This window comes from Musca domestica, unplaced genomic scaffold, assembly GCF_030504385.1.
Source record: "Musca domestica strain aabys unplaced genomic scaffold, Musca_domestica.polishedcontigs.V.1.1 25, whole genome shotgun sequence".
Taxonomy (NCBI): Eukaryota; Metazoa; Arthropoda; class Insecta; order Diptera; family Muscidae; genus Musca; species Musca domestica.
Genome location: NW_026712277.1, coordinates 2581110 through 2608210, shown reverse-complemented (window position 1 = coordinate 2608210; position 27101 = coordinate 2581110). Strand labels below are relative to the sequence as shown.

Here is a 27101-nt window from a genome sequence, read left to right as displayed (position 1 = left end):
AATTAAGCCCTCATATCTCAACGCATATTTATTTGATTGTATTGAAGAGATATCTCGAGTTAAAGAGAGTGGAAGCTATGTTCTCTCACCCGAAGCTGATGTAAATAATTTAAAAATTTCGGCAATATTTTTATACCCTACACCACATAGTGGTAAGGGTATTATGTCTTTGTGCATTTGTTTGTAACATGGAGAAGGAAGCGAGATAGACCCATAGTTTTTTTTTTTGAGGATCTCCATAGAATCACATTCTGAGTCGATTTATGCATGTCCGTCTGTCCGTCCGTCCGTCTGTCTATGTATTTTTGTAAACAAAGTACAAGTCGCATTTATTATCCGATTGAGATGAAATTTTTTGCAAACAACATTTGTTTGGCCCAAGGACAAACCCTATTAAAAGTGGAGATAATCGGTAAAAAATTAGATATAGCCCCCATATATATCTTCGTCCGATTTACCTTTTATTGTGCACCGAATAATATGAAATTTCGCACATACAACCAAATTAGGCCTGAAAATAGGTATGCCAAATTTGAACGAAATCGGTTCAGATATAGCTATAGCTCCCATATATATTGTTCATCCGATTTGTTATTTTTGTCCTCCGCAGCCGTAATATGCACTCTGTAACAACAATATTTGGGGAAATATATCAAATGCAGCTCAGAAATGCATTTGCAAAATTTTATCGAGATCGGTTCAGATTTGGATATAGCTCCCATATATAACTTCGTCCGATTTACCTTTTATTGGGCATCAAACGTCTAATATTTGCCCAAATGGGATGGAATTTGGCACATGCGACCGAATTGAGTCTAGAAGCTAGATTGCCAAATTTGGTGAAGATCGGTTTAGGTATAGCTATAGCTTCCATATATATTGATCATCCGATTTGTTATATTTTGGTCCTCCGCAGCCGTAATATGCACTCTGTAACAACAATATTTGGGGAAATATATCAAATGCAGCTCAGAAATACCTTTGCTAAATTTTATCGAGATCGGTTCAGATTTGAATATAGCTCCCATATATAACTTCGTCCGATTTACCTTTTATTGGGCACCAAACGTCTAATATTTGCCCAAATGGGATGGAATTTGGCACTTACGACCGAATTGAGTCTAGAAGCTAGTATGCCAAATTTGGTGAAGATCGGTTCAGATATTGCTATAGCTTCCATATATATCGTTCATCCGATTTGTTATATTTGTTACCCGCAGCCGTAATATGCACTCTGTAACAGGAATATTTGGAGAAATATATCAAATACAGCTCAAAAATATCTTTGCCAAATTTTATCGAGATCGGTTCAGATTTGGATATAGCTCCCATATATATCTTTATTCGATTTCAAATAAATTTTGCACCAAATGGCCAATACAAGTCCGAATTTAAAAGATACAAATGTTTCGGCATAGCTTGTATGATTAAATTCTCCCATAAAAACTTTCAATTCTTATGTGGAGCTCTACTAAATTAGCAAAGTGGTATAGGGTATCACAAAGTCGGCCCCGCCCGACTTTGGGACTTTATTTACGAGTTAATCAATGATTTAGAAGTGCTGACAGAGAGAACAAGTTGAAGAGGGAGAGAGAGAGAGACAAGATCTATCTCTTTTTGATAATTAAAACAGTATTTTTAAGGTTATAGATATAATTCCGATTTTTTAAGAATATTGACCCCCCCCCCCCCTCCCCTCTTATTGCGGTTCGTAAATATGGATTTCACGATCTTCAGCTGGTCTATATGGACTCCCTGGCTTATAGGGACTACCTGGCCTTTGGCTCGCCTATATTGACTCTCGGGTCTTCTGGTGCGCCTTTATGGAATATCTGGTCTCCAGCTGGTCCATATGAACTCCTTGGCCTTCACGTCGTTTATATGGGAGTCTCTGGCTACCAGATCGTAAAGTTTTAGAAATATTTTTTTATGTCCCACACCAGCTTCCAACGTGCCTTCAGTTCGTCAATATGGACTCCATGATCTTCAGCTGGCCTATATGGACTCTCTGGCTTATAGGGACTACCTGGCCTTCGGCTTGCTTATATGGACTATCGGGCCTCTTGCCTCGCCCTTATGTAATCTCTAGTCTCCAGCTGGTCCATATGGACTCCATGATCTTCAGCTGGTCTATATGGACTTCCTGGCTTAAAGAGACCACTGGCCTTCGGCTCGTAACATGGACCCTCGGGACACCTGGCTCGCCTAAATGAAATCCCTGGTCCATATGAACTCCTAGGCCTCCACATCGTCTATATGAGAGTCTCTGGCTACCAGATCGTAAAGTTTTAGAAATATTTTTTTATATCCCAACCCAGCTTCAAACCTGTCTTCAGCTCGTCAATGTGAACTCCATGATTTTCAGCTGGTCCATATGGACTTCCTGGCTTAAAAGGGACCACTTGGCCTTCGGCTACTCCATATGGACTCTCGGGACTCCTGGCTCGCCATTATGGAATCCCTGGTCTCCAGCTGGTCCATATGAACTCTGGCAGCCTCTGGCATCGTAAAGTTTTGGAAATATTTTTTATGTCCCACCCTAGCTTCAATCGTGCCTTCAGTTCGTCAATATGGACTCCATGATCTTCAGCTGGTCTATATGGACTCCCTGGCTTATAAGGACTACCTTGACTTCGTCTCGCCTATATGGACTCTTGGGTCTTTTGGCGCGTCTTTATGGAATCTCTGGTCTCCAGCTGGTCCATATGAACTCCTTGGCCTTCACATCGTTTATATGGGAGTCTCTGGCTACCAGATCGTAAAGTTGTAGAATTTTTTTTATATCCCACCCCAGCTTCAAACGTGCCTTGAGCTCGTCAATATGGACTTCATGATCTTCAGCTGGTCTATATGGACTTTTTGCCTTAAAGGGACCACCTGGCCTCCGGCTAGTCAATCTGGACTCCTGGCTCGCTATAATCGATTCTCTGGTCTCCATGGCTTTCAGATCGTTAATATGGGACTCTCTGGCCTCCAGTTCGTTTAAGAATATTTTTTTAATATCCCAACCGAGCTACAAACGTAGATTCTTAAAAATATATATCAAGCCCCATTCGGGTCAAAATCGCCAAAGGTTGATGCAAACTATTTGTAAATTTTTAAATAAACAAACTAATCATTAATCATGACATCGGCATATTTTTGTCATTACCCTCAGGTAAGAGATCAAACAGAGATTAGATTGCTATTATCATTGAGAGAGCTTAAATAGAGTGTGGAAAAGAGGGAGAGGGAGAGAGAGCACAAAATATATTCGTTATTGATTTCTGGTAAATATTAAACCGGTATTTTGCAAGAATAACATACGAAGTTCTAGCAGAGAGGAGAGAGAAGGAGTTTCAGGGGTATTACCCAATCAGGACTTTTTTTTGCAAATTTTTAATCACATTTGAGTCATTTTTGATCCTGCTACGGGATTAAAAAGTTGATCATATTTTCTGAAGATACTTTTGTTGGGAGAAAAGCGTAACATATGCAATTACAGGGTGAGATAACAAAACTGCAACAAAGTCAAATGCATTAATTTTTTTATTTTTTTTTTTCAATTTTATTGAATGAAACTAAAATATCGAAAATCGGCATCTAATTTTAGATTAAGTTTAGATTTGTTCGCATTGGTCCCCTTTGGCACGAATTATGGCCTTCAAACGGACAATGAAACCGTCACACGCTGCCCGAATGGTGCTCTGCGGTATTTTGGCCCTTTCACGGCGAAGCGCTTGCTTGAGGTGACCGACACTTTGGTATTTTTTAGTGCCAACCTTGCTTTCCAAAATACTCCAGATACAATAGTCCAACGGATTGGTAACCGGAGATTTTGGTGTCCACTGTGTGCGCTGGAAATGAAGCGAGGAACTTCATTTTGTAACCATTCTTGGGTGGCGCGTGCTGAGTGCGATGATGCTGAGTTCTGCGGCCCAAGGCTTTAATATACCCTCCAGAATATTTTCGCAATAATATTCGGCATTAAGTCTGATGCCGCGGTCGATTAATACGAGCGGAGAGCGATCATCGGCTGTTATGGCGGCCAACACCATCACCATGGCCGGCGCTTGAGTTCTGGTGGCTGGTGCCCAACAGAAGATGCACATTTTCAGCTGACCTCTTTTGCAAGTAAACACGAGCGGATCATTTTGTTTGTTGACAAAAAGCGGGACAACGAATGTTTTCTCACCGAAGAAAACCAAATTCGGCAGCTCACCACTTTCGGCCAAGCGAGGCAACTCTTTAGCTCTTTTGAGTCTATTTTCTTTCTGTTGCGGTGTACATTCATGCACTTTTTGGAATTTCAATGGCTTTACCCCGAGCTCCATACATTTTTCAATATTTGCCGAATGGAATATTACGATATGTTCAGCTCACGAGCCATTTTTCGGCCACTGCGACGCGGATTTCGATTAAGTCGCTTCTTTACTTTTCGAACCATTTCTGCTGATGTTGCTGTTTTCTTCCGTCCACTTCCTTGACGTTGGGCTACGCTGCCAGTATCACGGTAACGAGCGATGGTACGATACACAAAAGATTTATTCACATTTAAGTGCTGAAGTGCTCTAACGATAGGTACTTGTGGTTTTCCAGCCGAATATAAAGAAATCACACTATGACGCTTGAACTCCACCACGAATAACTTTTGTTGCTGGAAAATTCTCACCAAACTGCTTTTGTACGCTTATAAACAATATAATGAGCTGTCACTGGAATAATTTTAACTGCTGTCGGACGAGTGGTTTCGAAATGAGAGCAATCTGAAGTTGGTTGCAGTTTTTTCATCTCAACCTGTAGAGGCCTTATTATTTGTTTGTAGATAAGTAATCTAACTTAGAATCGTATATTATCCTGTTGGCAGGTCCCATCTTCAACCTAGACCTGAGATCACCTCTCGCAAATGCGGAGTCTTTGGATCTGGCCAAACCAAACTCAGTAGGAAAGACATATGCAATTAGAGGCCTTATTATCTGTTCGTAGATAAGTAATCTACCCTAGAATCGTATATTGTCGTTTTTGGCAGGTCTTAGCTTCAACCAGGACCTAAAATCGTTTCTCCCAAATGCTGAGTCTTTGGATGTGACCTAACCAAACTCAATAGGAAAGACGTATGAAATTATAAGTCTTATTATCTGTTTGTAGATTAGTAATCTAACTTAGAATCGTATATTATCCTGTTGGCAGGTCTCATCTTCAACCTGGACCTAAGATCGCCACTCACAAATGCTGAGTCTTTGGTGGGACCAAACTCTATAAGAAAGGCATATGCAATTAGAGGCCTTATTATCTGTTTGTAGATAAGTAATCTAACCTAGAACGCTGTATTATCCTGTTGGCAGGTCTCATCTTCAACCAGGATCTAAGATCGTCTCTCCCAAATGCGGAGTCTTTGGTGGGACCAAACTCAATAGGAAAGACATATGCAATTAGAGGTCTTATTATCTGTTTGTAGATAGTAATGTAACCTAGAATCATATATTGTCGTCTTGGCAGATCTCATCTTCAACCTGGACCTAAGATCGCCACTCACAAATGCAGAGTCTTTGGATGTGACCAAACCAAACTCCATAGGAAAGACATATGCAATTAGAGACCTTATTATCTGTTTGTAGATAAGTAATCTAACCTAGAACGGTATATTATCCTGTTGGATAATTTGGTCTCAGGTTCAACCTGGACCTAAGATCGCCACTCTCAAATACGGAGTTTTTGGTGTGACCAAACTCTATATGAAAGGCATATGCAATTAAAGGCCATATTATCTGTTCGTAGATAAGTAATCTAACCTAGAATCGTATATTGTCGTCTTGGCAGATCTCATCTTCAATCAGGACCTAGGATCGTCTCTCCCAAATGCGGAGTTTTTGGTGGGACTAAACTCAATAGGAAACGCATATGCAATTAAAGGTCTTAATATCTGTTTGTAGATAAGTAATCTAACCTAGAGCGGTATATTATCCTGTTGCCAGGTCCCATCTTCAACCAGGAACTAAGAAATTGCCTCTAGGCCTTATTATCTGTTTGTAGCTAAGTAATCTAACTTAGAGGAAAAAATATTGTTTCGTCATTAGTTCTTTGCTTATTTCTCACGAGTACTGCAATTACTTTTAAAAGTTATCTCCCTCTTTTTCTTTTCTCTTTTCAAATCGTTTTGCAACTGCGCATTAGTTGTTCATAACATAAATTGTATAATTATTACTGTAAACAAAAAGCTCTCACATTGAAGTTCATTGGTATTCAAAGCCATAAGAAAGCTATAATTAAAAAAATATTTAGAAAATAATATTTAATTATTATAAAATTTAAAATAATATCTTTATTTCCCTGTCTCACAAAATTGTAACCTTAAGATCTACACCCGATTCTGTGGTTAGCAGGAAATTTTTCTTATCCATTACAAGTTCGGTTTGGGGGCAAATTTCAAAACGGAATTTCCGCAGCAAGGCCACCAAACCCAGTTTAGTTTGCATTTTACCAAAACGCAAACCGATACAGTTACGTGGCCCATCACCAAATGGTAAATAGGCACAAGAATGACGTTCTTCACATCGTTTGGGTTCGAAATTATCAGGATTGAATTCATTGGGCTGATCATAATAGGCCGGATCACGATGTATGGAGTAGACTGGTATAGCAATTTGGGTACCCTCTTCCACTATGCAGTCGGAGTTGGGTATGCGATAATTGCTGGTGGTGGTGCGCAGCAGCGTGGGTATGACGGGATATAGGCGTAGGGTTTCTGAAATGAACATAAGTTTGAGGTTAATTATATTATACCAGGCGGATTGGGGCAGAAGTTCTTTAAAAAAATAAAAATAATTTAATTCATTTTTATTTTTTTTATTTTTTCCAACTTCCTCAGGAATTGAAAATCAAATAATTTTAATTACTTTGTCAAAAAAAAAAAACTGCACATCACAACACAGAATTTTGAATAATTTGATCCGAACACGCAATGTAAATAAAAATATCGCGGCAATTTTTTTTAAATCTATATATCGCAGAACTCTTCGTTTTTAAATGATTGCAACTGAATATTTGGAGTTTGGTGTTGTAACGTCAGGTTTTCCTTCTTAGGCTCAAGTAGCTCGTTAGGGTCCAATGGTTCGTACAAAAATATATTTTTTGAAATAAGAAGAGAATGACTTTATAATTTAGGTATTTTATCATAATGTTAAGGTGTAGGTACATAAGCAGCTAGGCATCATGACTAGAAGTATTAATGTCAAAGTAAAAGGAAAAACGACGGCAGGATTTGAGAACGACTCTGGAATCCTTTTATGATGTACCACAAACTATGCCATGCAAAGACTTTTAGTCTTGGGTTCGGGATTAACAATGATTTTTTGACTCAAGAGCTGAATAAGTACTCGGGACGGGAAGCAAGGGGTTGGTGTTCCAGGGACACTTGGCTAAGTACTCTAGTTCTCTAAATTCGGAAGGATTCATCCAAGCGAAGCAGGGCATACAAAGAAGTGTAAAGTTTCGGTTGCAAGAGACCTTAATAAGGACTCAAGCAACATCAACAAAGACAGAAGGAGACCTTAATAACTACTCAGGTAGGATATCCAAGGCTACGTCTGGGAGAAAATTTAATAAATTCTGAATCAGGATCTACAAGAATATGTCACACTACGTCTGCGAGAGACCTTAATAAGAATTGATGCAAGATCCACAGGGATATGTCTGTGAGAGACCTTAATAAGTACTCAAGCTGGATCTACAAGGATATGCTAGGTTAAAATGCGAGAGACCTTAATAAGTACTCACTCAGGAAAGAGTATGTCTGGTTACGTCAGCAAGAGACCTTCATAAGTATACAGGCATTATAAAGCTAGGCTACGTCTGCGAGTGACATTAATAAGTACTCAGACAGGATCTAAAGGGACATGCTAGGTTACGTCTGCGAGGAACCTTAATAAGTACTCAAGCTGTATCTACAAGGATATGCAAGGCAACGTCAGCGAGAGAAATTAATTAATACTCCATGAGGAATCAGGAAAGAATATTCCTGGTTACATTAACGAGAGACCTTCATAAGTATACAGGCAAGATCAGGCTAGGCTATGTTTGCAAGAGACTTTAATAAGTCTTCAAGCTGGATCTACTAGGATTTGTTGGACTACGTCTGTGAGAGGCCTTAATAAGTACTCAAGCAGGATCTACTGGCATATGTTGGGCTATGTCTGGGGGGACCTTAATAAGTACTCAAGCTGGATCTACAAAGATATGTTGAGCTACGTCTGTAAGAGACCATCGTGAGTATTCAGGCAGGATCAGGCTAGGCTACATGTGCGAGAGACCTTAATAAGTACTCAAACAGGATCTACTGGGATATGACTGTGGGAGACCCAAATAAGTACTCAAGCTGGATCTGCAAGGATATGTAAGGCTACGTCTGCGAGAGACCTTTAAAAAAGACTGAAGCAGAATCTACAGAAATAACTCATCTACGTTTGCGGGAGACGTTAATAAGTACTCAGGTTGAATCAACAAAGATATGCAAGGCTTTGTCTGCGAGAGACCTTATTAAGTAGTCAGTCAGGATCTACAAATACATAAGTACTTAATGGGGATCTACGAGGATATGCTAGGCTACGTCTGCAAGAGACATTCATAAGTTTTCAGGCGGGATAAGACGAGGCTTCGTCTGCGAGAAATCTTAATAAGCACTCAGACAGAATCTACAGGGATTCTAAGGATGCTACAATACACAAGAAATCTTCTCTGGATTCGGGACTTACAGGCTTGCAAATTACTCGTATGAAGGGTGTCTACGGTTGATTTGAAATAAATCGCTTACCGAGGCAAAAATGACTGGAAGAATTTTCGTCGTCACAGTGTGATCTCTCAGACCTCCTATTAATTAATTTATTTTTTTTTTCGAGGGCTATTTTTAATGAATATTTAATAATTTCTCTTTGAAGAAGCGTTTATAAGAAGTCATATCGGCCTTCAATGAGAAGTCCTATCGGCCTTCGATGAAAAGACCTTTCGACTTTCTACGAGAAAACCTTTTGGCCTTCTATGAGAAGTCCTATCGTCCTTCTATGAGAAGTCCCATCGGCCTTCGATAAAAAAGACTTTTCGGCTTTCTTTGAGAAAACCTTCCTTCCGAATACCTATCGGTCTTCTATTAGAATCTCTTTCGGCCTCAGGAGATGGGAATGAAAATTGAAATATAACAAAATTCCACGCATCCAATCAGTAGGCGCAGTGTTTTCCTGCAGGTTAAGCGGCTCATCAGACATATTAGATGCAATTTTAGTGGTTAGACGATTAAGGGTCGACTTGGTTTGAATGTATGATTTTATCCGATATTGGAGCTTTCCGAAATTGATCTTCGTCTAGCCACTAAAATACTATATAACGATGTCTTATGAGCCGCTTAAGCAACGGTGAAGGCCCGTACTTTCTGGATGCGTAAGACTTCGTTAAATTCCAATTTTTAGTGATATCTCCTTAGGTCACCAATAGATCAACTCAAATAAAAAAATAATTTTTTTTTCAGATCGTCTTTATCTCTTATGGTTTTTATGCAGTCTTCTCCATCTACTATATATTTGAGAATAAGAGAACTCCTCTTTTGTATGCGGAAGGGCAATAATTATTTCATTCGATATTTCTATTTCAGTTAAGTTTGCGAACCAATGTTTGTTGTTTTTTACTTTAAGCTCTTGTTTCTGTTGTTCCTGTAAAGCTTTCCGAATTTCTTTATGTATGTTTCTCTTAGGTCTCTCAAAATCTTTTTTAGTGTAGCTCATTTTCATATTCATTTGCATCTTCTCAAAAAAAAAAGAAAAACTAATTTCAATTAAAAATCAAAGGAACAAAATTTATTTCACTTACCTGCCACCACCTGATCCAAATACTGCAATTCATGTAGGCCCTCATAGGTTATTTCGCCATTAGTTTTCTTCAAACTTTCCAGAATCTCCTGTCTCAGCCTTTCCTGCACCTGCATATGCCTTGCCAATTCATAGAGGCAAAATGTCATTGTAGTGGAGGAGGTCTCAAATCCCGCCACAAAGAAAACAAAGGTCTGAGCGGCCATTTGCTCTAGTGTTAAACCCTTTGACAAATCAATACCCAAAGATCCCCGGGCCAGCTCTTCATTTTTGGCCTTCAGTTCGATTAGTAAATCCAAAAAGTCATTCCTCTTGACGCCATTCTCTTGGCGATACTCCACCGTCTCCTTGATGACATTCAAAAAGAATTTGGTTATGTGATCGGGAAAGAATTTCATGCGCAAGCGGCGGGCCAATTTGGGATTGCTAAACATAAACTGCTGGATCAAGGGATGATATCTGCGTTCGGAAAAAATGGCACGACCACGTTGGCGAAATTCTGCCTTGGGATTTTTGAGGCTGCAACAATCAATGCCAAAGGCACAGGTTCCAATGACATCGGTGGTAAAACGGGCACACAGCTCCTTCATTTCCAAAATCTCTGCCGAATTACCGCTCCTTAGCATTTCATGTACCACTTCGACCAGGTTCTCCGCCACCCTTGCCACCGTGGGAAACATATATTTCATGCGGGCCGAAGTGAACACCGGACTCAGTTTATTTCTCATGGCCCGCCATTGTTCGCCCTCCAGCGTTACCAAATGTCCCGTCAATGGATCATCTCGTACATTATTGAACACGCCACGATCATGGAAATTAGAGAAGTCTTTTATCAGCACATGTTTGATCACCTCCAAATCGAGTATAACAGCTGATTTCCGTATGAAAACATATAGGCCACCAATGGGAGATTTATTTTTAAATTTCCCATAAATCTCTTGGACAATTTCACAGAAATGCTTTTCCGTGCCCACACCTTTCATGTTGCCCAAAAAGGGAAGGGGTGTCTGCTGTGGCACACCATGTCTTTGCCAGTAGCTATAGTGGCTGTAGAGGGCGAATAATAAAGAAATTAATCCAAGTATGAGAAGGGTTTCCACAAGGCCCAACATTCTATTCGGATGAAATGATGTTCTCGATTTAATGGTCAGTGGAATACTGCCGAAAGTTTTTCTATCAACCCCCCCTCTTACCCGAGCCACTTTAAACAAGCAACCAATTCGTGTACTTGACAAAGCTTTAGCCAACAAATAAACACTTGTCTAATCAGAGATTTGAAGAGTTAACAATTCTCTCGGCCTCTCTCTCTCTCAGAGAGAAAATATACAAAATGGATAGATAAGAGAGAAAATACAAGAAATGCTCATTAATAGGAATTTGAGTTTTCATTGACGATTTCATTATCGTCGAAGTTTTAAACAGAATAAGTCGAGCCAAGTATAAAAGGGCGGATGACGGCAGAGTTGCAAATAAGGCACTCCAGTTTAAAAAAACACCATTTTTTAGGAGAACATTATAATTATAAGCGTAATTAAAAGTATATTTGTAATTAAAATAGTATAGAGAAGGGCTACAGATTCACTGTAGCCTAACTTAAGTTTTTTTAGATAAACTTAGAAAAATAAGATTTATGTTAAGTATAGATATAAAGAAAATATTGTTAGCCGTAAAGTATTTACAAATTGTTTAGGGACATTGATGGAATAAATCGAATTGCAGAGTTGCAACAGTCAGTTAAAGTCAAGTTAAGAGTTAGGGTCGATCGATGATAAGTGACTGAAGTAAAATTAACCAGGGACATCCTTCCTTAGAGTATTATTCAGGTCACTAAGTCCTGAATGCTGAAAAGAATCCTTGATTTCCAGTAGTATCTCTTGCATCGTTATAGATTTTGTTTGGATACTTATTAAGGTCTCTCGGAACAATAGCTTTACTTATCCTTGTAGATCCTGCTTGAGTACTTATTAAGTTCTTCCGCAGAAGTAATCTTGTATATCCTTTTAGACCCGGCTTGAGTAGTTATAACATTCTGTCGCAAAAGAAGCCTTGTATTTCCTTTGGGATTCCGCCTGAGTGTTTATTAAGGTCTCTTGCAGAAGTAGTCTTGAGTATCCTTTTATATCCTGCTTGATTACTTATTAAGGTCTTTCGGAACCATAGCTTTACTTATCCTTGCAGATTGGCAAGAGTACTTATTAAGATCTCTAGCAGGTGAGGTCTTTTATATCCTCGTAGATCAAGTTTGAGTACTTATCAAGGTCTCTCGTAGCCGTAGCTTTGCGTATAATTTTATATCCCGCTTGAGGTCTTTTTAAGGTCTCTCGGAGAAGTAGTCTTGAATATCCTTGTAGACCCTGCATAAGTACTTATTAAGGTCTCTCGCAGACGTAGGTTACCATATCCTTGTAGATCCCGCTTGAGGATTTATTAAGGTGTCTCGCAGAAGTAGCCCTGTATATCCTTTTAGACCCTGCTTTATTAGTCATTAAGTTTGCCCACAGAAGAAGCCTTGTATATTCTTGGGGATCCCGCCTGAGTATTTATTAAGGTCTCTTGCAGAAGTAGCATTGAATATCCTTGTAGATCCATCTTAAATACTTATTAAGGTCTCTCGCAGACGTAGCCTGATCCTGCTTGAGTACTTATCAAAGTCTCTCGCAGACATAGTCCAACATATTTTTGTAGATCTCCCTAAGTATTTCCTAGATTCTCTCGCTGACATAGCCTAGCATATCCTTGCTGACCACGCCTGAGTATTTATTAAGATCTCTGTAAGAAGTAGCCTTGTATATCCACGTAGATCAAGCTTGGGTACTTATAAAGGTCTTTCGCAGTCTGGCATATCACTGCTTATCCCGACTGAGTATTTATTAAGATCTCTGGCAGAAGAAGCCTTGTTGCTTGAGTACTTATTTGTATCTTTGTAGATCTTCTTTACTACTTCTATCTCCCGCAACCATAGCTTTGCGTATTTTTGAAGAAAGGCAAGAGTATTTTTAAAGGTCTCTTGCAGCCGTAGCTTCCATATATTCTTGAGACGTAACTCTGCACTAACTTATACGTCATGCTTGGGTATTTATCAAGGTTTCCTGCATAAAATTCATCCGCTAAAACTTATTAAGGTCTCCTGCAGACGCAGTCTGATCCTGCTTGAGTACTTATCAAAGTCTCTCGCAGATGTAGTCCAATATATTTTTGTAGATCTCCCTAAGTATTTCCTAATTTCTCTCGCTGACGTAGCCTAGCATATCTTTGCTGACCACGCCTGAGTATTTATTAAGATCTCTGGAAGAAGTAGCTTTGTATATACTCGTAAATTATACTTGAATAATTATAAAGTTCTCTCGCAGCCTAGCATATCGTTGCTTATCCCGACTGAGTATTTATTAAGATCTCCGACAGAAAGATTTATAGGTCCTGCTTGGGTATTTATCAAGGTTTCCTGCATAAAATTCATCCGCTAGAACTTATTAGGGTCTCTCGCAGATGTAGTCTAACATATTTTTGTAGATCCCGCCTGAGTATTTATTAAGGTTTCTCACAGACGTAGCCTAGCATCTCCTTGCTGACCCCGCCTGAGTGTTTATTAAGATCTCTGAAAGAAGTAACCTTGTACATCCTCGTAAATCAAGCTTGAGTTCTTATAAAGGTCTCTCGCAGCCTAGCATATCCTTGCTTATCCCGTCTGAGTATTAAATAAGATCTCTGACAGAAGAAGCCTTGTGGAACTTGCTTAAGTACTTGTTCGTATTCTTGTAGATCTTGCTTGACTACTTCTATCTCCCGCAACCATTGCTTTGCGTATTTTTAAAGAAAGGCAAGAGTATTTATAAAGGTCTCTTGCAGCCGTAGCTTCCATATCTTCTTGAGACGTAATCTTGCACTAACTTATAGGTCCTGCTTGGGTATTTATCAAGGTTTCCTGCACAAAATTCAATATTCTTGCATGAACCATTCCGAATCCTGAGTAACACCCCCTTTCCCCATCCAGCGCTCACGTCAGGTGTCACCATTACTTATCCAGGTTTCGAGTCTTAGAATTTATTTGAGATTTTTTTTTCCAGAAATAACAGATGTTTATGGTACCGCACATCCATTAATTTGAATGTGTATATGGTCATAGCTATGGTTATGGCTATGTCATATGTCACGTCTAACCATAAACACATTATAAGATCTTGTCCATATTATCGCAACGATAAACGATATAACTGCCTTCTTTTTCTATCCCAAAAAGAAAAAAATCTCTACAAATCATGGAAACTTTAACCTAAGGGAAAAATCTGTCGTTGCAGATTAATGGAGTAAAATCTCTTCTAATTCTACAAAAAACTCTTGTCCATTCAATGTCTAAAAGACACAGTGAAGTAAAAAAAAAAACGAAAGAAAAACAGAAGAAATATAAATACGAAATTGGTACTCTTTTATACAAAAGAGTTTACTTTAAAATGATGCCTAGAATTTAATGTGAAATTTAACATTGCCATCTCTGAAAAGCCTCAATGTCCACCCCACAAACCATTTGTTTTGGTAAAGGGGAGGTGGGAGGGAATTGTATTGATAGGAGATATTCGGTTTATTGCGTGTTGATATTCGTGTGGCTAGCCTCCATAACTTGCTTGGCATTTGTTTACATTTTGTGATTATTGTGAGGCAGAGAGTCACACTTTTATATTCTCCCAATTTTGTTATTCTCTGCTTAGGTTCGTTATTTCAATTATTCTAATTGTGGGACTCCACACATATTGCATTCGTGTTATTACCACCACCCACACACACTAAAGGGGCAATGATTTACTATTTGTTTTCTTGTGGGAGAGAGAGAGAGTCAGATGAGTTGGTTCAGTGGTTAATAAAAACAACATCGTATTGTTTTGCCTTCGCCGATATAATTATGATGCCGATCGATAATTGTTTTCCTCTGTGTGCGATGAGTAAGTGTTGGCAAATTGTGAGAGAGAGGCAAAAACAATACTTTCGTGTGGGCTTTGCTCTGTGAAGGGGGAGTTCGTTTGCATGTGTTTGCCATTAAAAAGGCAAGTGGGAATTAAGTGGGGGAGAGTATTGCTGTTAATTTTATTGTTGTTTGAGAGACCCCAAATTAAGTGGTGAGCTCCATTGTATTTTGTGGGAATGAATGAGAGAGAGGCAGAAATAGTATTTTACTGTGGTATGCCTATTGTTTTATGGGGAGTTGGTTGGCATGTGTTTACCATTAAAAAGGCAAGTGGGGGAGAGTATTGCTTGTGTTATGTGGGATTGTTGTTGTTACTATTTGAGAGGCCCCAAATTAAATGGTGAGTTCTATTGTATTTTGTGGAAAAGAATCAGAGAGGGAGAGTTTGTATTTTACTGTGGTATGTCTATTGTTCTAATGGCGGTAGTTAAGGTAAACAAAACTATTTAGCCGGTGTTGGAGAATACGAATATATATGCTAATTTATTTGTGAGAGGAGAAGGAGAATAAATTGTATATTTTGAAAATATCTAAAAATGTGTTCTCTTTTCATTGCTGCTCCAAGATTTTTTTAGTGTTTGGTTAAAAAAATCGCAATACAAAAAAATTTTGCGGTCAGTTGTGATTTAAACTCCTAACATTCTAACGTGTGTTTCCCTCGGGTATCAGAATAAAAAAGAAAAAAAATAATGATATTTTTATCCCTCTTGCTGCTAGCTACTTTAGCCCTGTGGCTGTGGGTAAGGGAACACTATTCGTATTGGGAAAAACGCAATGTACCTCATGAGAAACCATTGCCTTTCATCGGCAATATGCGGGGCCTGGGGCGCCAATATCATTGGAAGGATATCAATGAGAGAATCTATAAGAAATTTAAAAATACCACACCCATTGCCGGATTTTACACTTTTACAACAAGGGCTGCCTTTGTCATGGATTTGGATGTTGTGAAAGATATTATGATAAAGCAATTTCAAAGTTTCACTGATCGTGGTCTGTTCCATAATGAGCGAGATGATCCTTTGACGGCGAATCTCTTGTTTTTGGATGGCGAGAGGTGGCGAGTGTTGAGGCATAAGGTTTCGCCGGTATTTACCACCGGCAAAATGAAGTTTATGTTTCCCACAGTGGTGCAGGTGGGTGAGAGATTGGAACCGGCATGTTTGAAATTCATAAATTCCGAGGATGGAAGTGGCATTGTGGAGGCCAAGGATTTGTGTGCACGCTATACCACCGATGTCATTGGCACCTGTGCCTTTGGCATTGAATGCAACAGCCTCATTGATCCCCAGGCGGAATTTCGCAAAATGGGTAGATCGATTTTTGAAAAGCCACGCCACAATGGAGTGATACAGGGTCTAATGTTCACACAACCCAAATTGGCCCAAAAGCTGCGCATGAAAACCTTCAGCGATGATGTGGCCGAATTTTTCATGACGGCCGTCAAGGAAACAGTGGAATATCGGCAGAAAAATAAAATTCGCCGTAACGATTTTATGGATATGTTAATTGAAATGAAAGAGGAGAGGGATAGGCTGCTGAGCGAGGGGCAATCAGTAGATGAGGGGGATGTGAGCGGTGGCCTGACACTGGAACAATTGGCTGCCCAGGCCATGGTATTCTTTTTGGCTGGATTTGATACCTCATCGACCACAATTTCATTTTGTCTCTATGAGCTGGCCTTGAATCAGGAGGTGCAGGATAAAGTGCGCCAAGAAATTTTGGAAGTATTGGGGAATAACAACAATCAACTGACCTATGAGTCGCTGAAGGATATGAAATATTTGGATATGGTCATATCAGGTGAGAAAGGCAATTTAAAATTGATTAAATTTTTGAAGATTTTATTTCAGGGTCTCAATTCCCGTTCTCTTTGTACTGACAACTTTTTATAAAGGAATGTAATGTCTTCATAGAACAAGAATTCTGGCAATGTCCTGGGAAAATTGCAAAAAAAACATTATAAAAAATAATAAAAAAATTATAAAAAAGTATAAAAAATATTAATAAAAAATATTAAAAAATAATAATAAAAATATAAAAAATATTATAAAATAATAATAAAGAAATATAAAAAAATAACAATAAAAAATATAAAAATAAAAAAATATAAAAAACATTTGGCATATTGGCAAAAAACAATAATAAAAAATATTTAAAAAAATAATAAAAAATATAAAAAATAACAATAAAAAATATAAAAAAAATATATAAAAAAATATTTGGCATATTGGCAAAGGAATGAAATGTAAAATGAAAATTTTTATAAAGAAAATATTTTTCATTTCATGTTTCCATAGAACAAGAATTTTGGCAATGTCCTGGGAAAATTGCAAAAAACATTATAAAAAATATTAAAAAAATAATAAAAAAATTATAAAAAAGTATAAAAAATATTAATAAAAAATAGAACAGTGTGGCTTGTTTGTTCGGGATACCGTAGTATTTTGTTGTTGCAAAATTTTTGCAACAACAAAAAAAAATTAATAAAAAATATTAAAAAATAATAATAAAAATATAAAAAATGTTATAAAATAATAATAAAAAATATATATAAAAAAATATTAAAAAATAATAATAAAAAATATAAAAAATAACAATAAAAAATATTAAAAAAATAAAAAATATATAAAAAAATATTTGGCGTATTGGCAAAAACTGATAAAAAAATTATAAAAAAATAATAATAAAAAATATTAAAAAATAATAATACAAAAATATAAAAAATAAAAATAAAAAAAATTAAAATTAAAAATATATAAAAAATATTTCGCATATTTTTCCTTCATAAACGTTTCCATTAATGCTTTCAAAAAAACTAGCTTCATTGGCGCCATCAGCTAAAAATCTCTTTATTTAATCCCAATTTTAAAATTTTATTTAATTTTTTTTTTAATTTTTCTTTCAGAAACTTTGCGCAAATATTCCGTCACACCGCATCTGGTGCGCATGTGTGTCAAAGACTATCAGGTCCCGAATACCGATATTGTTTTGGAAAAGGGTCTTCGCGTGATTATCCCCCTCGATTCAATACATCGTGACGGCGACTATTTTCCTGAGCCGGAAAAATTCAATCCCGACCGTTTTCGCCCCGAAGAAGTGGCAAAACGTCATCCCTTCTCATTCCTGCCATTCGGTGATGGTCCACGCAATTGTATTGGCATGCGTTTTGGTAAAATGCAAGCCCAGATAGGTCTGATTTGCCTGCTGCAAAAGTTCCGTTTCGACCGCTGCCCTCAAACTCAGATCCCAATGCGTTATAGTAAATTGAGTTTTTTGCTGGGCTCCGAGGGTGGGGTTTACTTGAAGGTGGAAAAGTTGGAAGAAAAAAATAAATAATAGACATTTTAGAATTAACAAAATTGAAACATTTTTCAAAAAAAAAAAAAAAAAACAAAAATACATAAATAAATAAAAAAAAATAAAATAAAATTGAAAATAAGAAAAAATAAAAAATAAAATTTTTAATTTATAAAAAATTCCTTTAAAATAATACTTTTTATTCCCACCACCATAGTATGGAGGGTATATTAAGATTGTCATTCCCATTGTAACACCTCGAAACATACATATTAGAACCCATAAAGTATATATATTCATGATTAACATAAAATTCTATGTCGATCTGTCTATCCGTTCGTCCGTCTTGTTCGTCTGTCTGTGGAAATACTCTAGCGACATTATTTACCTGAATTATTTCAAACTTTTTGTTGGAAACCGCTATTTTAAAAAAATTTCCGTATCTTATGAAACTAAGCTGTGACCATACGAAAAGGCTAACATTTCAAGTGCATTTCTTTCCATTATCTTGGCATTTTCTTGTTGTTGTTGGAATTTTTCTTTAACTTCGGGAGAGGGGTATTTAGTTTAGATTGATTGATTTTTATATGTACTACATTTATTTCCCAGACTACATTTCTTTGCTTATCGATTTGTAATGCTCATTAGCTGATAAATATCTAATTATGAATGTTTCGGCTTTTTTGGTATTTTTCGATCAGAGATATTGGATTGGTGGCATATTTGGAAATTTATGGAAAAGAAGTATGTTTTCAATCGGGCCAATGTTAGCACATTTTTTGTCTAAGCCTTTGCATAACTGAGGTCATCAGTTCGCTTAGTGTTGTAAGGTCCCTGGAAGTGAATACCGTCCTTAGATTAAATATGGCCTACAGAGAGTTGAGGATTTTGCCTTATAAGAGATGTATTTCATACTGACAATAACCCCGCATATAAAATTTTCTAGTTCATAAATTATATTCCTATATTATTTAAAAAAAAAATAAAAAAATAAATAAATAATAATAATAATAATAATAATAATAATAATAATAATGATAATAATGATTATAATAATAATTAAAGTAATAATAATAGTAATAACAATAATAAGTAAATAAAAAAATTAAAACAAGAATTTATAAAAATGTCCAAAAATTTATTTAAGTTACTTTGGCAACCCTATAAAAATACTATCACCAAATTGAATGGCTAAAGAAGATATCAACTGGTATTTGTTTACATTCTTGAACTTGAATGAATCACTTTTGATGAGAGTACTATATTTTTCCTCCCTATCTTTCTCACTCGCCAAAAATGTTAACTACTGAGGTTAAGTATGGATTCTCAATTGAAAACTTATCTACGAAAAAATAAATATTTTTTACTCTGTTGTTATTCTCTTCAATAATTCGAGAGCTAATTAATTTAAAAATGCCGAAAGTTACAATTTTAAGAGAATATTGTAGCAGAATATTTTTCTTTGTGATAGTCTTCTGCCAGCTTCGAAACTGATTTTGTGATGATTTCGAAAAGCGAAGAGAAATTGACTGTTGAGCTGCCTTTGTTCTTGAGCAGCACTGTCGGCACCATTACAAATAAAACTTTAAATTGCGAATTTATGTTAGGTAGATTATAGGAACTATGAACCTTTTTTTTAATGCAATTTAGTACTTGTCGTACAATTAAAGGTAAACATTACCAAAACCACCTATCACCATCTCAATTCCAGATATTAACAGAGAGCCCAATATGAAGGTTTAGGATAAAAGTATCCCATCATCCAATACCAAATTTAGTTCATTGAGAAGTTGTACGCATTTCCGAAACCACCTACATATCTCATTCCCAGATACTAATGGAGACCTCAATATCAAATTTGAACTTAGTACTTTTCGTACAATGATAGTACATATTTCCAAGACCACCACCCTATCTCAATTCCGGATACCAACAGAGAGCTCAATATCAATGTTGAGGATTCAAGCCCTATCCCTTCACCCAATACCAAATTTAGTACCACTTAGCACTTTTCGTACAATTTTAGTAAACATTTCCAAAACTACTTCCCTATCTCAATTCTCAATACCAACATAGACCTCAATAACAAATTACAGAATTTGATCTCTATCCCATCATCCAATGCCAAATATAGTACAATTCAGTACTTTCTGTACGATTATAGTACACATTTCGATCTCCACATGAACAGCAACTCTAAGCGACTCAAATTTTAGATTTCAATCCCAAATTTACCTAATACCAAGTTGTATCAAATAGAGTACTATTTAGTATTTTTCGAACACTTGTAGTGCATATTTGCCAGACCACCTCTTTATCACCAACTGGGACCCCATTACAAAATTTCAAACTTTCATCTTCATCCTTTCACTATTTCTCAAGGACTACCAAAGGCGTGGATTTTTTAAAGAATATTTTTTCAAGAATATTTTCTCAAGGACAACCAAAGGCGTGGATTTTTTAAAGAATATTTTTTAAAGAATATTTTCTCAAGGACCACCAAAGGCGGGGATTTTTTAAAGAATATTTTCTCAAGGACCACCAAAGGCGTGGATTTTTTAAAGAATATTTTTTCAAGAATATTTTCTCAAGGACCACCAAAGGCGTGGATTTTTTAAAGAATATTTTTTCAAGGACCACCAAAGGCGTGGATTTTTTAAAGAATATTTTTTCAAGAATATTTTCTCAAGGACCACCAAAGGCGTGGATTTTTTAAAGAATATTTTTTCAAGAATATTTTCTCAAGGACCACCAAAGGCGTGGATTTTTTAAAGAATATTTTCTCAAGGACCACCAAAGGCGGGGATTTTTTAAAGAATATTTTCTCAAGGACCACCAAAGGCGTGGATTTTTTAAAGAATATTTTTTCAAGAATATTTTCTCAAGGACCACCAAAGGCGTGGATTTTTTAAAGAATATTTTCTCAAGGACCACCAAAGGCGTGGATTTTTTAAAGAATATTTTTTCAAGAATATTTTCTCAAGGACCACCAAAGGCGTGGATTTTTTAAAGAATATTTTCTCAAGGACCACCAAAGGCGTGGATTTTTTAAAGAATATTTTTTCAAGAATATTTTCTCAAGGACCACCAAAGGCGTGGATTTTTTAAAGAATATTTTCTCAAGGACCACCAAAGGCGGGGATTTTTTAAAGAATATTTTCTCAAGGACCACCAAAGGCGTGGATTTTTTAAAGAATATTTTTTCAAGAATATTTTCTCAAGGACCACCAAAGGCGTGGATTTTTTAAAGAATATTTTCTCAAGGACCACCAAAGGCGTGGATTTTTTAAAGAATATTTTTTCAAGAATATTTTCTCAAGGACCACCAAAGGCGTGGATTTTTTAAAGAATATTTTCTCAAGGACCACCAAAGGCGTGGATTTTTTAAAGAATATTTTTTCAAGAATATTTTCTCAAGGACCACCAAAGGCGTGGATTTTTTAAAGAATATTTTTTCAAGAATATTTTCTCAAGGACCACCAAAGGCGTGGATTTTTTAAAGAATATTTTTTCAAGGACCACCAAAGGCGTGGATTTTTTAAAGAATATTTTTTCAAGAATATTTTCTCAAGGACCACCAAAGGCGTGGATTTTTTAAAGAATATTTTTTCAAGAATATTTTCTCAAGGACCACCAAAGGCGTGGATTTTTTAAAGAATATTTTCTCAAGGACCACCAAAGGCGGGGATTTTTTAAAGAATATTTTCTCAAGGACCACCAAAGGCGTGGATTTTTTAAAGAATATTTTTTCAAGAATATTTTCTCAAGGACCACCAAAGGCGTGGATTTTTTAAAGAATATTTTCTCAAGGACCACCAAAGGCGTGGATTTTTTAAAGAATATTTTTTCAAGAATATTTTCTCAAGGACCACCAAAGGCGTGGATTTTTTAAAGAATATTTTCTCAAGGACCACCAAAGGCGTGGATTTTTTAAAGAATATTTTTTCAAGAATATTTTCTCAAGGACCACCAAAGGCGTGGATTTTTTAAAGAATATTTTCTCAAGGACCACCAAAGGCGGGGATTTTTTAAAGAATATTTTCTCAAGGACCACCAAAGGCGTGGATTTTTTAAAGAATATTTTTTCAAGAATATTTTCTCAAGGACCACCAAAGGCGTGGATTTTTTAAAGAATATTTTCTCAAGGACCACCAAAGGCGTGGATTTTTTAAAGAATATTTTTTCAAGAATATTTTCTCAAGGACCACCAAAGGCGTGGATTTTTTAAAGAATATTTTCTCAAGGACCACCAAAGGCGTGGATTTTTTAAAGAATATTTTTTCAAGAATATTTTCTCAAGGACCACCAAAGGCGTGGATTTTTTAAAGAATATTTTTTCAAGAATATTTTCTCAAGGACCACCAAAGGCGTGGATTTTTTAAAGAATATTTTCTCAAGGACCACCAAAGGCGTGGATTTTTTAAAGAATATTTTTTCAAGAATATTTTCTCAAGGACCACCAAAGGCGTGGATTTTTTAAAGAATATTTTTTCAAGAATATTTTCTCAAGGACCACCAAAGGCGTGGATTTTTTAAAGAATATTTTTTCAAGAATATTTTCTCAAGGACCACCAAAGGCGTGGATTTTTTAAAGAATATTTTTTCAAGAATATTTTCTCAAGGACCACCAAAGGCGTGGATTTTTTAAAGAATATTTTTTCAAGAATATTTTCTCAAGGACCACCAAAGGCGTGGATTTTTTAAAGAATATTTTTTCAAGAATATTTTCTCAAGGACCACCAAAGGCGTGGATTTTTTAAAGAATATTTTCTCAAGGACCACCAAAGGCGTGGATTTTTTAAAGAATATTTTCTCAAGGACCACCAAAGGCGTGGATTTTTTAAAGAATATTTTTTCAAGAATATTTTTTCAAGGACCACCAAAGGCGTGGATTTTTTAAAGAATATTTTTTCAAGAATATTTCTCAAGGACCACCAAAGGCGTGGATTTTTTAAAGAATATTTTTTCAAGAATATTTTCTCAAGGACCACCAAAGGCGTGGATTTTTTAAGGAATATTTTTTCAAGAATATTTTCTCAAGGACCACCAAAGGCGTGGATTTTTTAAAGAATATTTTTCCAAACACTACCAAAGGCGTGGATTTTTTAAAGAATATTTTTAAGCACCACCAATGGCGTAGATTTTTTAAAGGGTATTTTTTCAAGAACAACCAAAGGCGTAGGTTTTTTAAAGAATATTTTTCTCCAAGGACCACTAAAGGCGTGGATTTTTTGAAGAATATTTTTTTCAAGGACCACTAAAGGCGTGGACTTTTTAAAGAATATTTTTCCAAACACTACCAAAGGCGCGGATTTTTTAAAGAATATTTTTTAAGCACCACCAAAGGCGTGAATTTTTTAAAGAATATTTTTTAAGCACCACCAAAGGCGTGGATTGTTTTAAAAATATTTTTTCAAGGACAACCAAAGGCTTGGATTTTTTAAAAATATGTTTTCAAAGGCATAGATTTTTTTAAAAATATTTTTCAGGGACCACCAAAAGCATGGATTTTTTTTTAAATTTTTTTTTTCAAGCACCAACAAAGGCACGGATTTTTTAAAAATATGTTTTCAAAGGCATAGATTTTTTAAAAAATATTTTTTCAAGGACCACCAAAGGCATGGATTTTTTTTTAAATATTTTTTCAAGGACCAAAAAAGGCATGGATTTTTAAAAAAAAATAGTTTTTCCAGGACCACCAAAGGCATGGATTTTTTTAAAAATATTTTTTCAAGGACCACCAAAGGCATGGATTTTTTTTTTAAATATTTTTTCGAGGACCACAAGAAAATAATTTTTCAAGGACCACCAAAGGAGTGGATTTTTTAAAAATATTTTTTCAAAGACCACAAATGGTGTGGAATTTTTAAAGAATATTTTTTCAGGGGCCACCATAGGCGTGGATTTTTTAAGAAATATTTTTTTTAAGGACCACAAAAGGCATGGATTTTTTTTTTTTAATATTTTTTCGAGGACCACAAGAAAATAATTTTTCAAGGACCACCAAAGGAGTGGATTTTTTAAAGAATATTTTTTAAAAAATATTTTTTTTTCAAGGACCACCAAAGGCGTGGATTTTTTAAAAAATAATTTTTTTTTAAGGACCACCAAAGGCGTGGATTTTTTAAAAAATAATTTTTTTAAGGACCACCAAAGGCGTGGATTTTTTAAAAAATAATTTTTTTTAAGGACCACCAAAGGCGTGGATTTTTTAAAAAATATTTTTTTTCAAGGCGTGGATTTTTAAAAAAAAATAGTTCTTTTCAAGGACCACCAAAGGCATGGATTTATTTAAAAATAGTTTTTTCAAGGAGTGGATTTATTTAAAAATAGTTTTTTCAAGGCGTGGATTTTTTAAAAAAAATATTTGTTTTAAGGACCACCAAAGACATGGATTTTTTAAAAAAATATTTGTTTTAAAAACCACCAAAGGCATGGTGGTTCATTTTCAAAAAAATATATAAATAAAAAAATATTTTTAATATAAATTCTTTGGCCCCTAAAAAACCTTAAAAGGCCCCCTGGAAAAATTATCAGCCTTCGCTCTGGAACTTCTATTCCGTTTTACATAATTTATCTAATCAAGTCTTTGGTTTTTTATTCTCTTGAAGAATTAAAAATCTGATTAGCGATATGAGAAAAATTGTTCGGTTTAGGTTTGTTTGTGCCCAAAATTTTGTTGTACTACTGATAAGAAGACCCCTCAAACCATTTGGCCAAATTAAAACTAGACCATGACTGACCTCATTCGTGAACCTGTGACGTTTCTTCACTTGTCTGGCCGTTTTGAGTCAAAAAACTATTTTGGATTAATCAGCTACTGGGAGGGCAGCAGATGGTGGTTTCATGAGACTCCAAAGTGGAAATAAAATTATGGTTTATTTACTTTTTAATTGTCACCATTTCTCATAACTTTTTTGTTGAGGGTGTGAGAGGGGGTGAGAGAGGGGTGGGGAGCGAGTTGCTGGGTTGGTTCTGGGCTAGTTATCTTTGAGAGCTTTTTGTTTGGTGTTGTAGATTTTTAAATATTCAGTGTATTTGTTGTTATTTTTTTTTACGATTATTTAATAGCTGAGCATAACAAAAATTGTTAGTTAAAGCTCAGTTCGGTTTGAAATTTTCAGGTGATCAGGTGTGGATTTTTTCGGGATCATTATGGGTGAACTAGAAGTGGCAATTGCTCTGTATGCCGTAATAGGTTTGTGTACCCTGATCTATGGCTGGATGAAATCTCGGATGCTTTATTGGCGCCGCCGGGGCATACCCTATGAGGAGCCGGCATTTTTGTTGGGCAACATCAAAGGGGTGGGGGTGAAAAGACATTTCTATGAACCCCTAAGGGAGGTTTATGAAAAATTCAAGGGCTCTGGACCCTTTTGTGGTTATTATATGCTGGTGCAACCGGTGGCCTTGGTACTGGATCTGGATTTAGCCAAAAATATTCTGATAAAAGATTTCCAACATTTTGAGAACCGTGGAGTGTTCCACAATCCCCAGGATGATCCGTTGAGTGGCCATCTGTTCAATTTGGAGGATACGGTGTGGAAGAATTTGAGAACAAAGCTATCGCCTACTTTTACCTCGGGTAAAATGAAGCAAATGTTTTCGTTGGTGGTCAAGGTGTCAAATGATTGCCGAGAGGTACTGGATGAGATGCTGCAGCAATCCAGGGAGGTGGATATTAAGGAATTGGTGGCCCGTTATACCACCGATGTCATAGGGTCCTGTGCCTTTGGCCTGGAATGCAATAGCCTCAAAGATCCCGAGGCCGAATTCAGGGTCCTAAACAAACGTATGTTTACCAAATTTCGTCATCCCAAATTGGTGCACGCCTTTATGCATGCCTTCCCCAAACTGGCCAAACGTTTGCGCATGCGTGAAATGCTGGATGAGACAAATAAGTTCTATTTTCGCATTGTCCGAGAGACGGTGGAATATCGTGAGAAAAATAATGTGAAACGTAACGATTTCATGAATATGATGATTGAAATGAAGAATTCGAAAAATGAAAATGAGAGGCTGACAATGAAGGAAATCACGGCCAATGCTTTTTTGTTCTTTGTGGCGGGTTTTGAGACCTCCTCTACCGCGCTGGCTTTTGCTCTCTATGAATTGGCCCGGAATCAAAGGGCGCAGGATAAATTGAGAACGGAGATTCGTGAGATATTGGGGAAGTATGAGGGCCAAATAACCTATGAGGGGACACAGGAAATGAAGTATCTGGAACAGGTCATAATGGGTGAGAAAATTTGAACCTTTTAAAATTCAATTTTTTTAAATAAAAAATCACCCTCTCCCTTTCAGAAACCCTACGCAAATATGCCGTCCTGCCCCAGCTGCAACGCATGGCCAAGGTGGACTATGACACCAATGTCCCTGGCTATGTCATACCCCGAGGTACCCTGGTCTACATACCCGTTGATGCCATACAAAATGACGAGGAAATCTATCCCGAACCCGAAGAATTCAGGCCCGAATGTTTCGAGCCGGAAGAGATGCAAAAACGCCATTCTCTCACCTGGCTGCCATTTGGAGAGGGTCCTCGGAACTGTATTGGCATGCGTTTTGGTAAAATGCAAGTTCGTGTCCTGCTCATAGCTCTTCTAAGGGATTATCGTTTCACTTTGACACCGAAGACGCCCACGCCATTGGGAATTAATCTAAGACTGCCGTTGATAACCCCGGATGAGGTGGTTTTAAATGTGGAGAAATGTTAAAGGAGGAGGATTTAGAATTTAATAAATTACACAAAGCGACAAAATTTTACATTTTTCAATAATTACTGAGGAAAATTCAGCAGATTATGAAAGTAGAGCTATAAAAAAGAAAATATGGGTATTGGAATTTTGAAAGTTTATAATACAAAGCAACCCTAAAAGAGGAGGCAGGTTGCCTCCCTTTTCCACAAATTTTTGGCAATTTTCGGATTAGGATTCCTCGGAATTCATGCATTTTAGGTATATAGTGTCTTGGGCAATATTTTTGATAAAAATACAATAAATATTTTTCTT

At 36.4% G+C, this 27101-nt stretch overlaps 3 protein-coding genes across 3 annotated transcripts; 2 read left to right on the top strand and 1 right to left on the bottom strand.

Annotated features, from left to right (window-relative positions):
- Nucleotides 1–6254: 6254 nt before the first annotated feature.
- LOC101892278 (probable cytochrome P450 6a14) lies at nt 6255–11002 on the bottom strand. The gene is made up of 2 exons (XM_059123727.1): nt 9835–11002; nt 6255–6724 (listed from the first exon to the last, which is right to left on the bottom strand). Exons 1-2 carry the CDS (start codon nt 10943–10945, stop codon nt 6315–6317), a joined length of 1521 nt encoding a protein of 506 aa, XP_058979710.1. The 5' UTR covers nt 10946–11002; the 3' UTR covers nt 6255–6314.
- A 4394-nt stretch (nt 11003–15396) lies between these two features.
- On the top strand, nt 15397–18168 carry LOC101891933 (probable cytochrome P450 6a13). The gene is made up of 2 exons (XM_005184344.4): nt 15397–16593; nt 17699–18168. Exons 1-2 carry the CDS (start codon nt 15480–15482, stop codon nt 18127–18129), a joined length of 1545 nt encoding a protein of 514 aa, XP_005184401.2. The 5' UTR covers nt 15397–15479; the 3' UTR covers nt 18130–18168.
- Nucleotides 18169–25169: 7001 nt separating this feature from the next.
- On the top strand, nt 25170–26851 carry LOC113006339 (cytochrome P450-6a17-like). The gene is given in 2 exon segments (NM_001365565.1): nt 25170–26329; nt 26395–26851. Coding segments are annotated over 2 exon segments (1497 nt in total). The 5' UTR covers nt 25170–25245; the 3' UTR covers nt 26808–26851.
- Nucleotides 26852–27101: the final 250 nt, after the last annotated feature.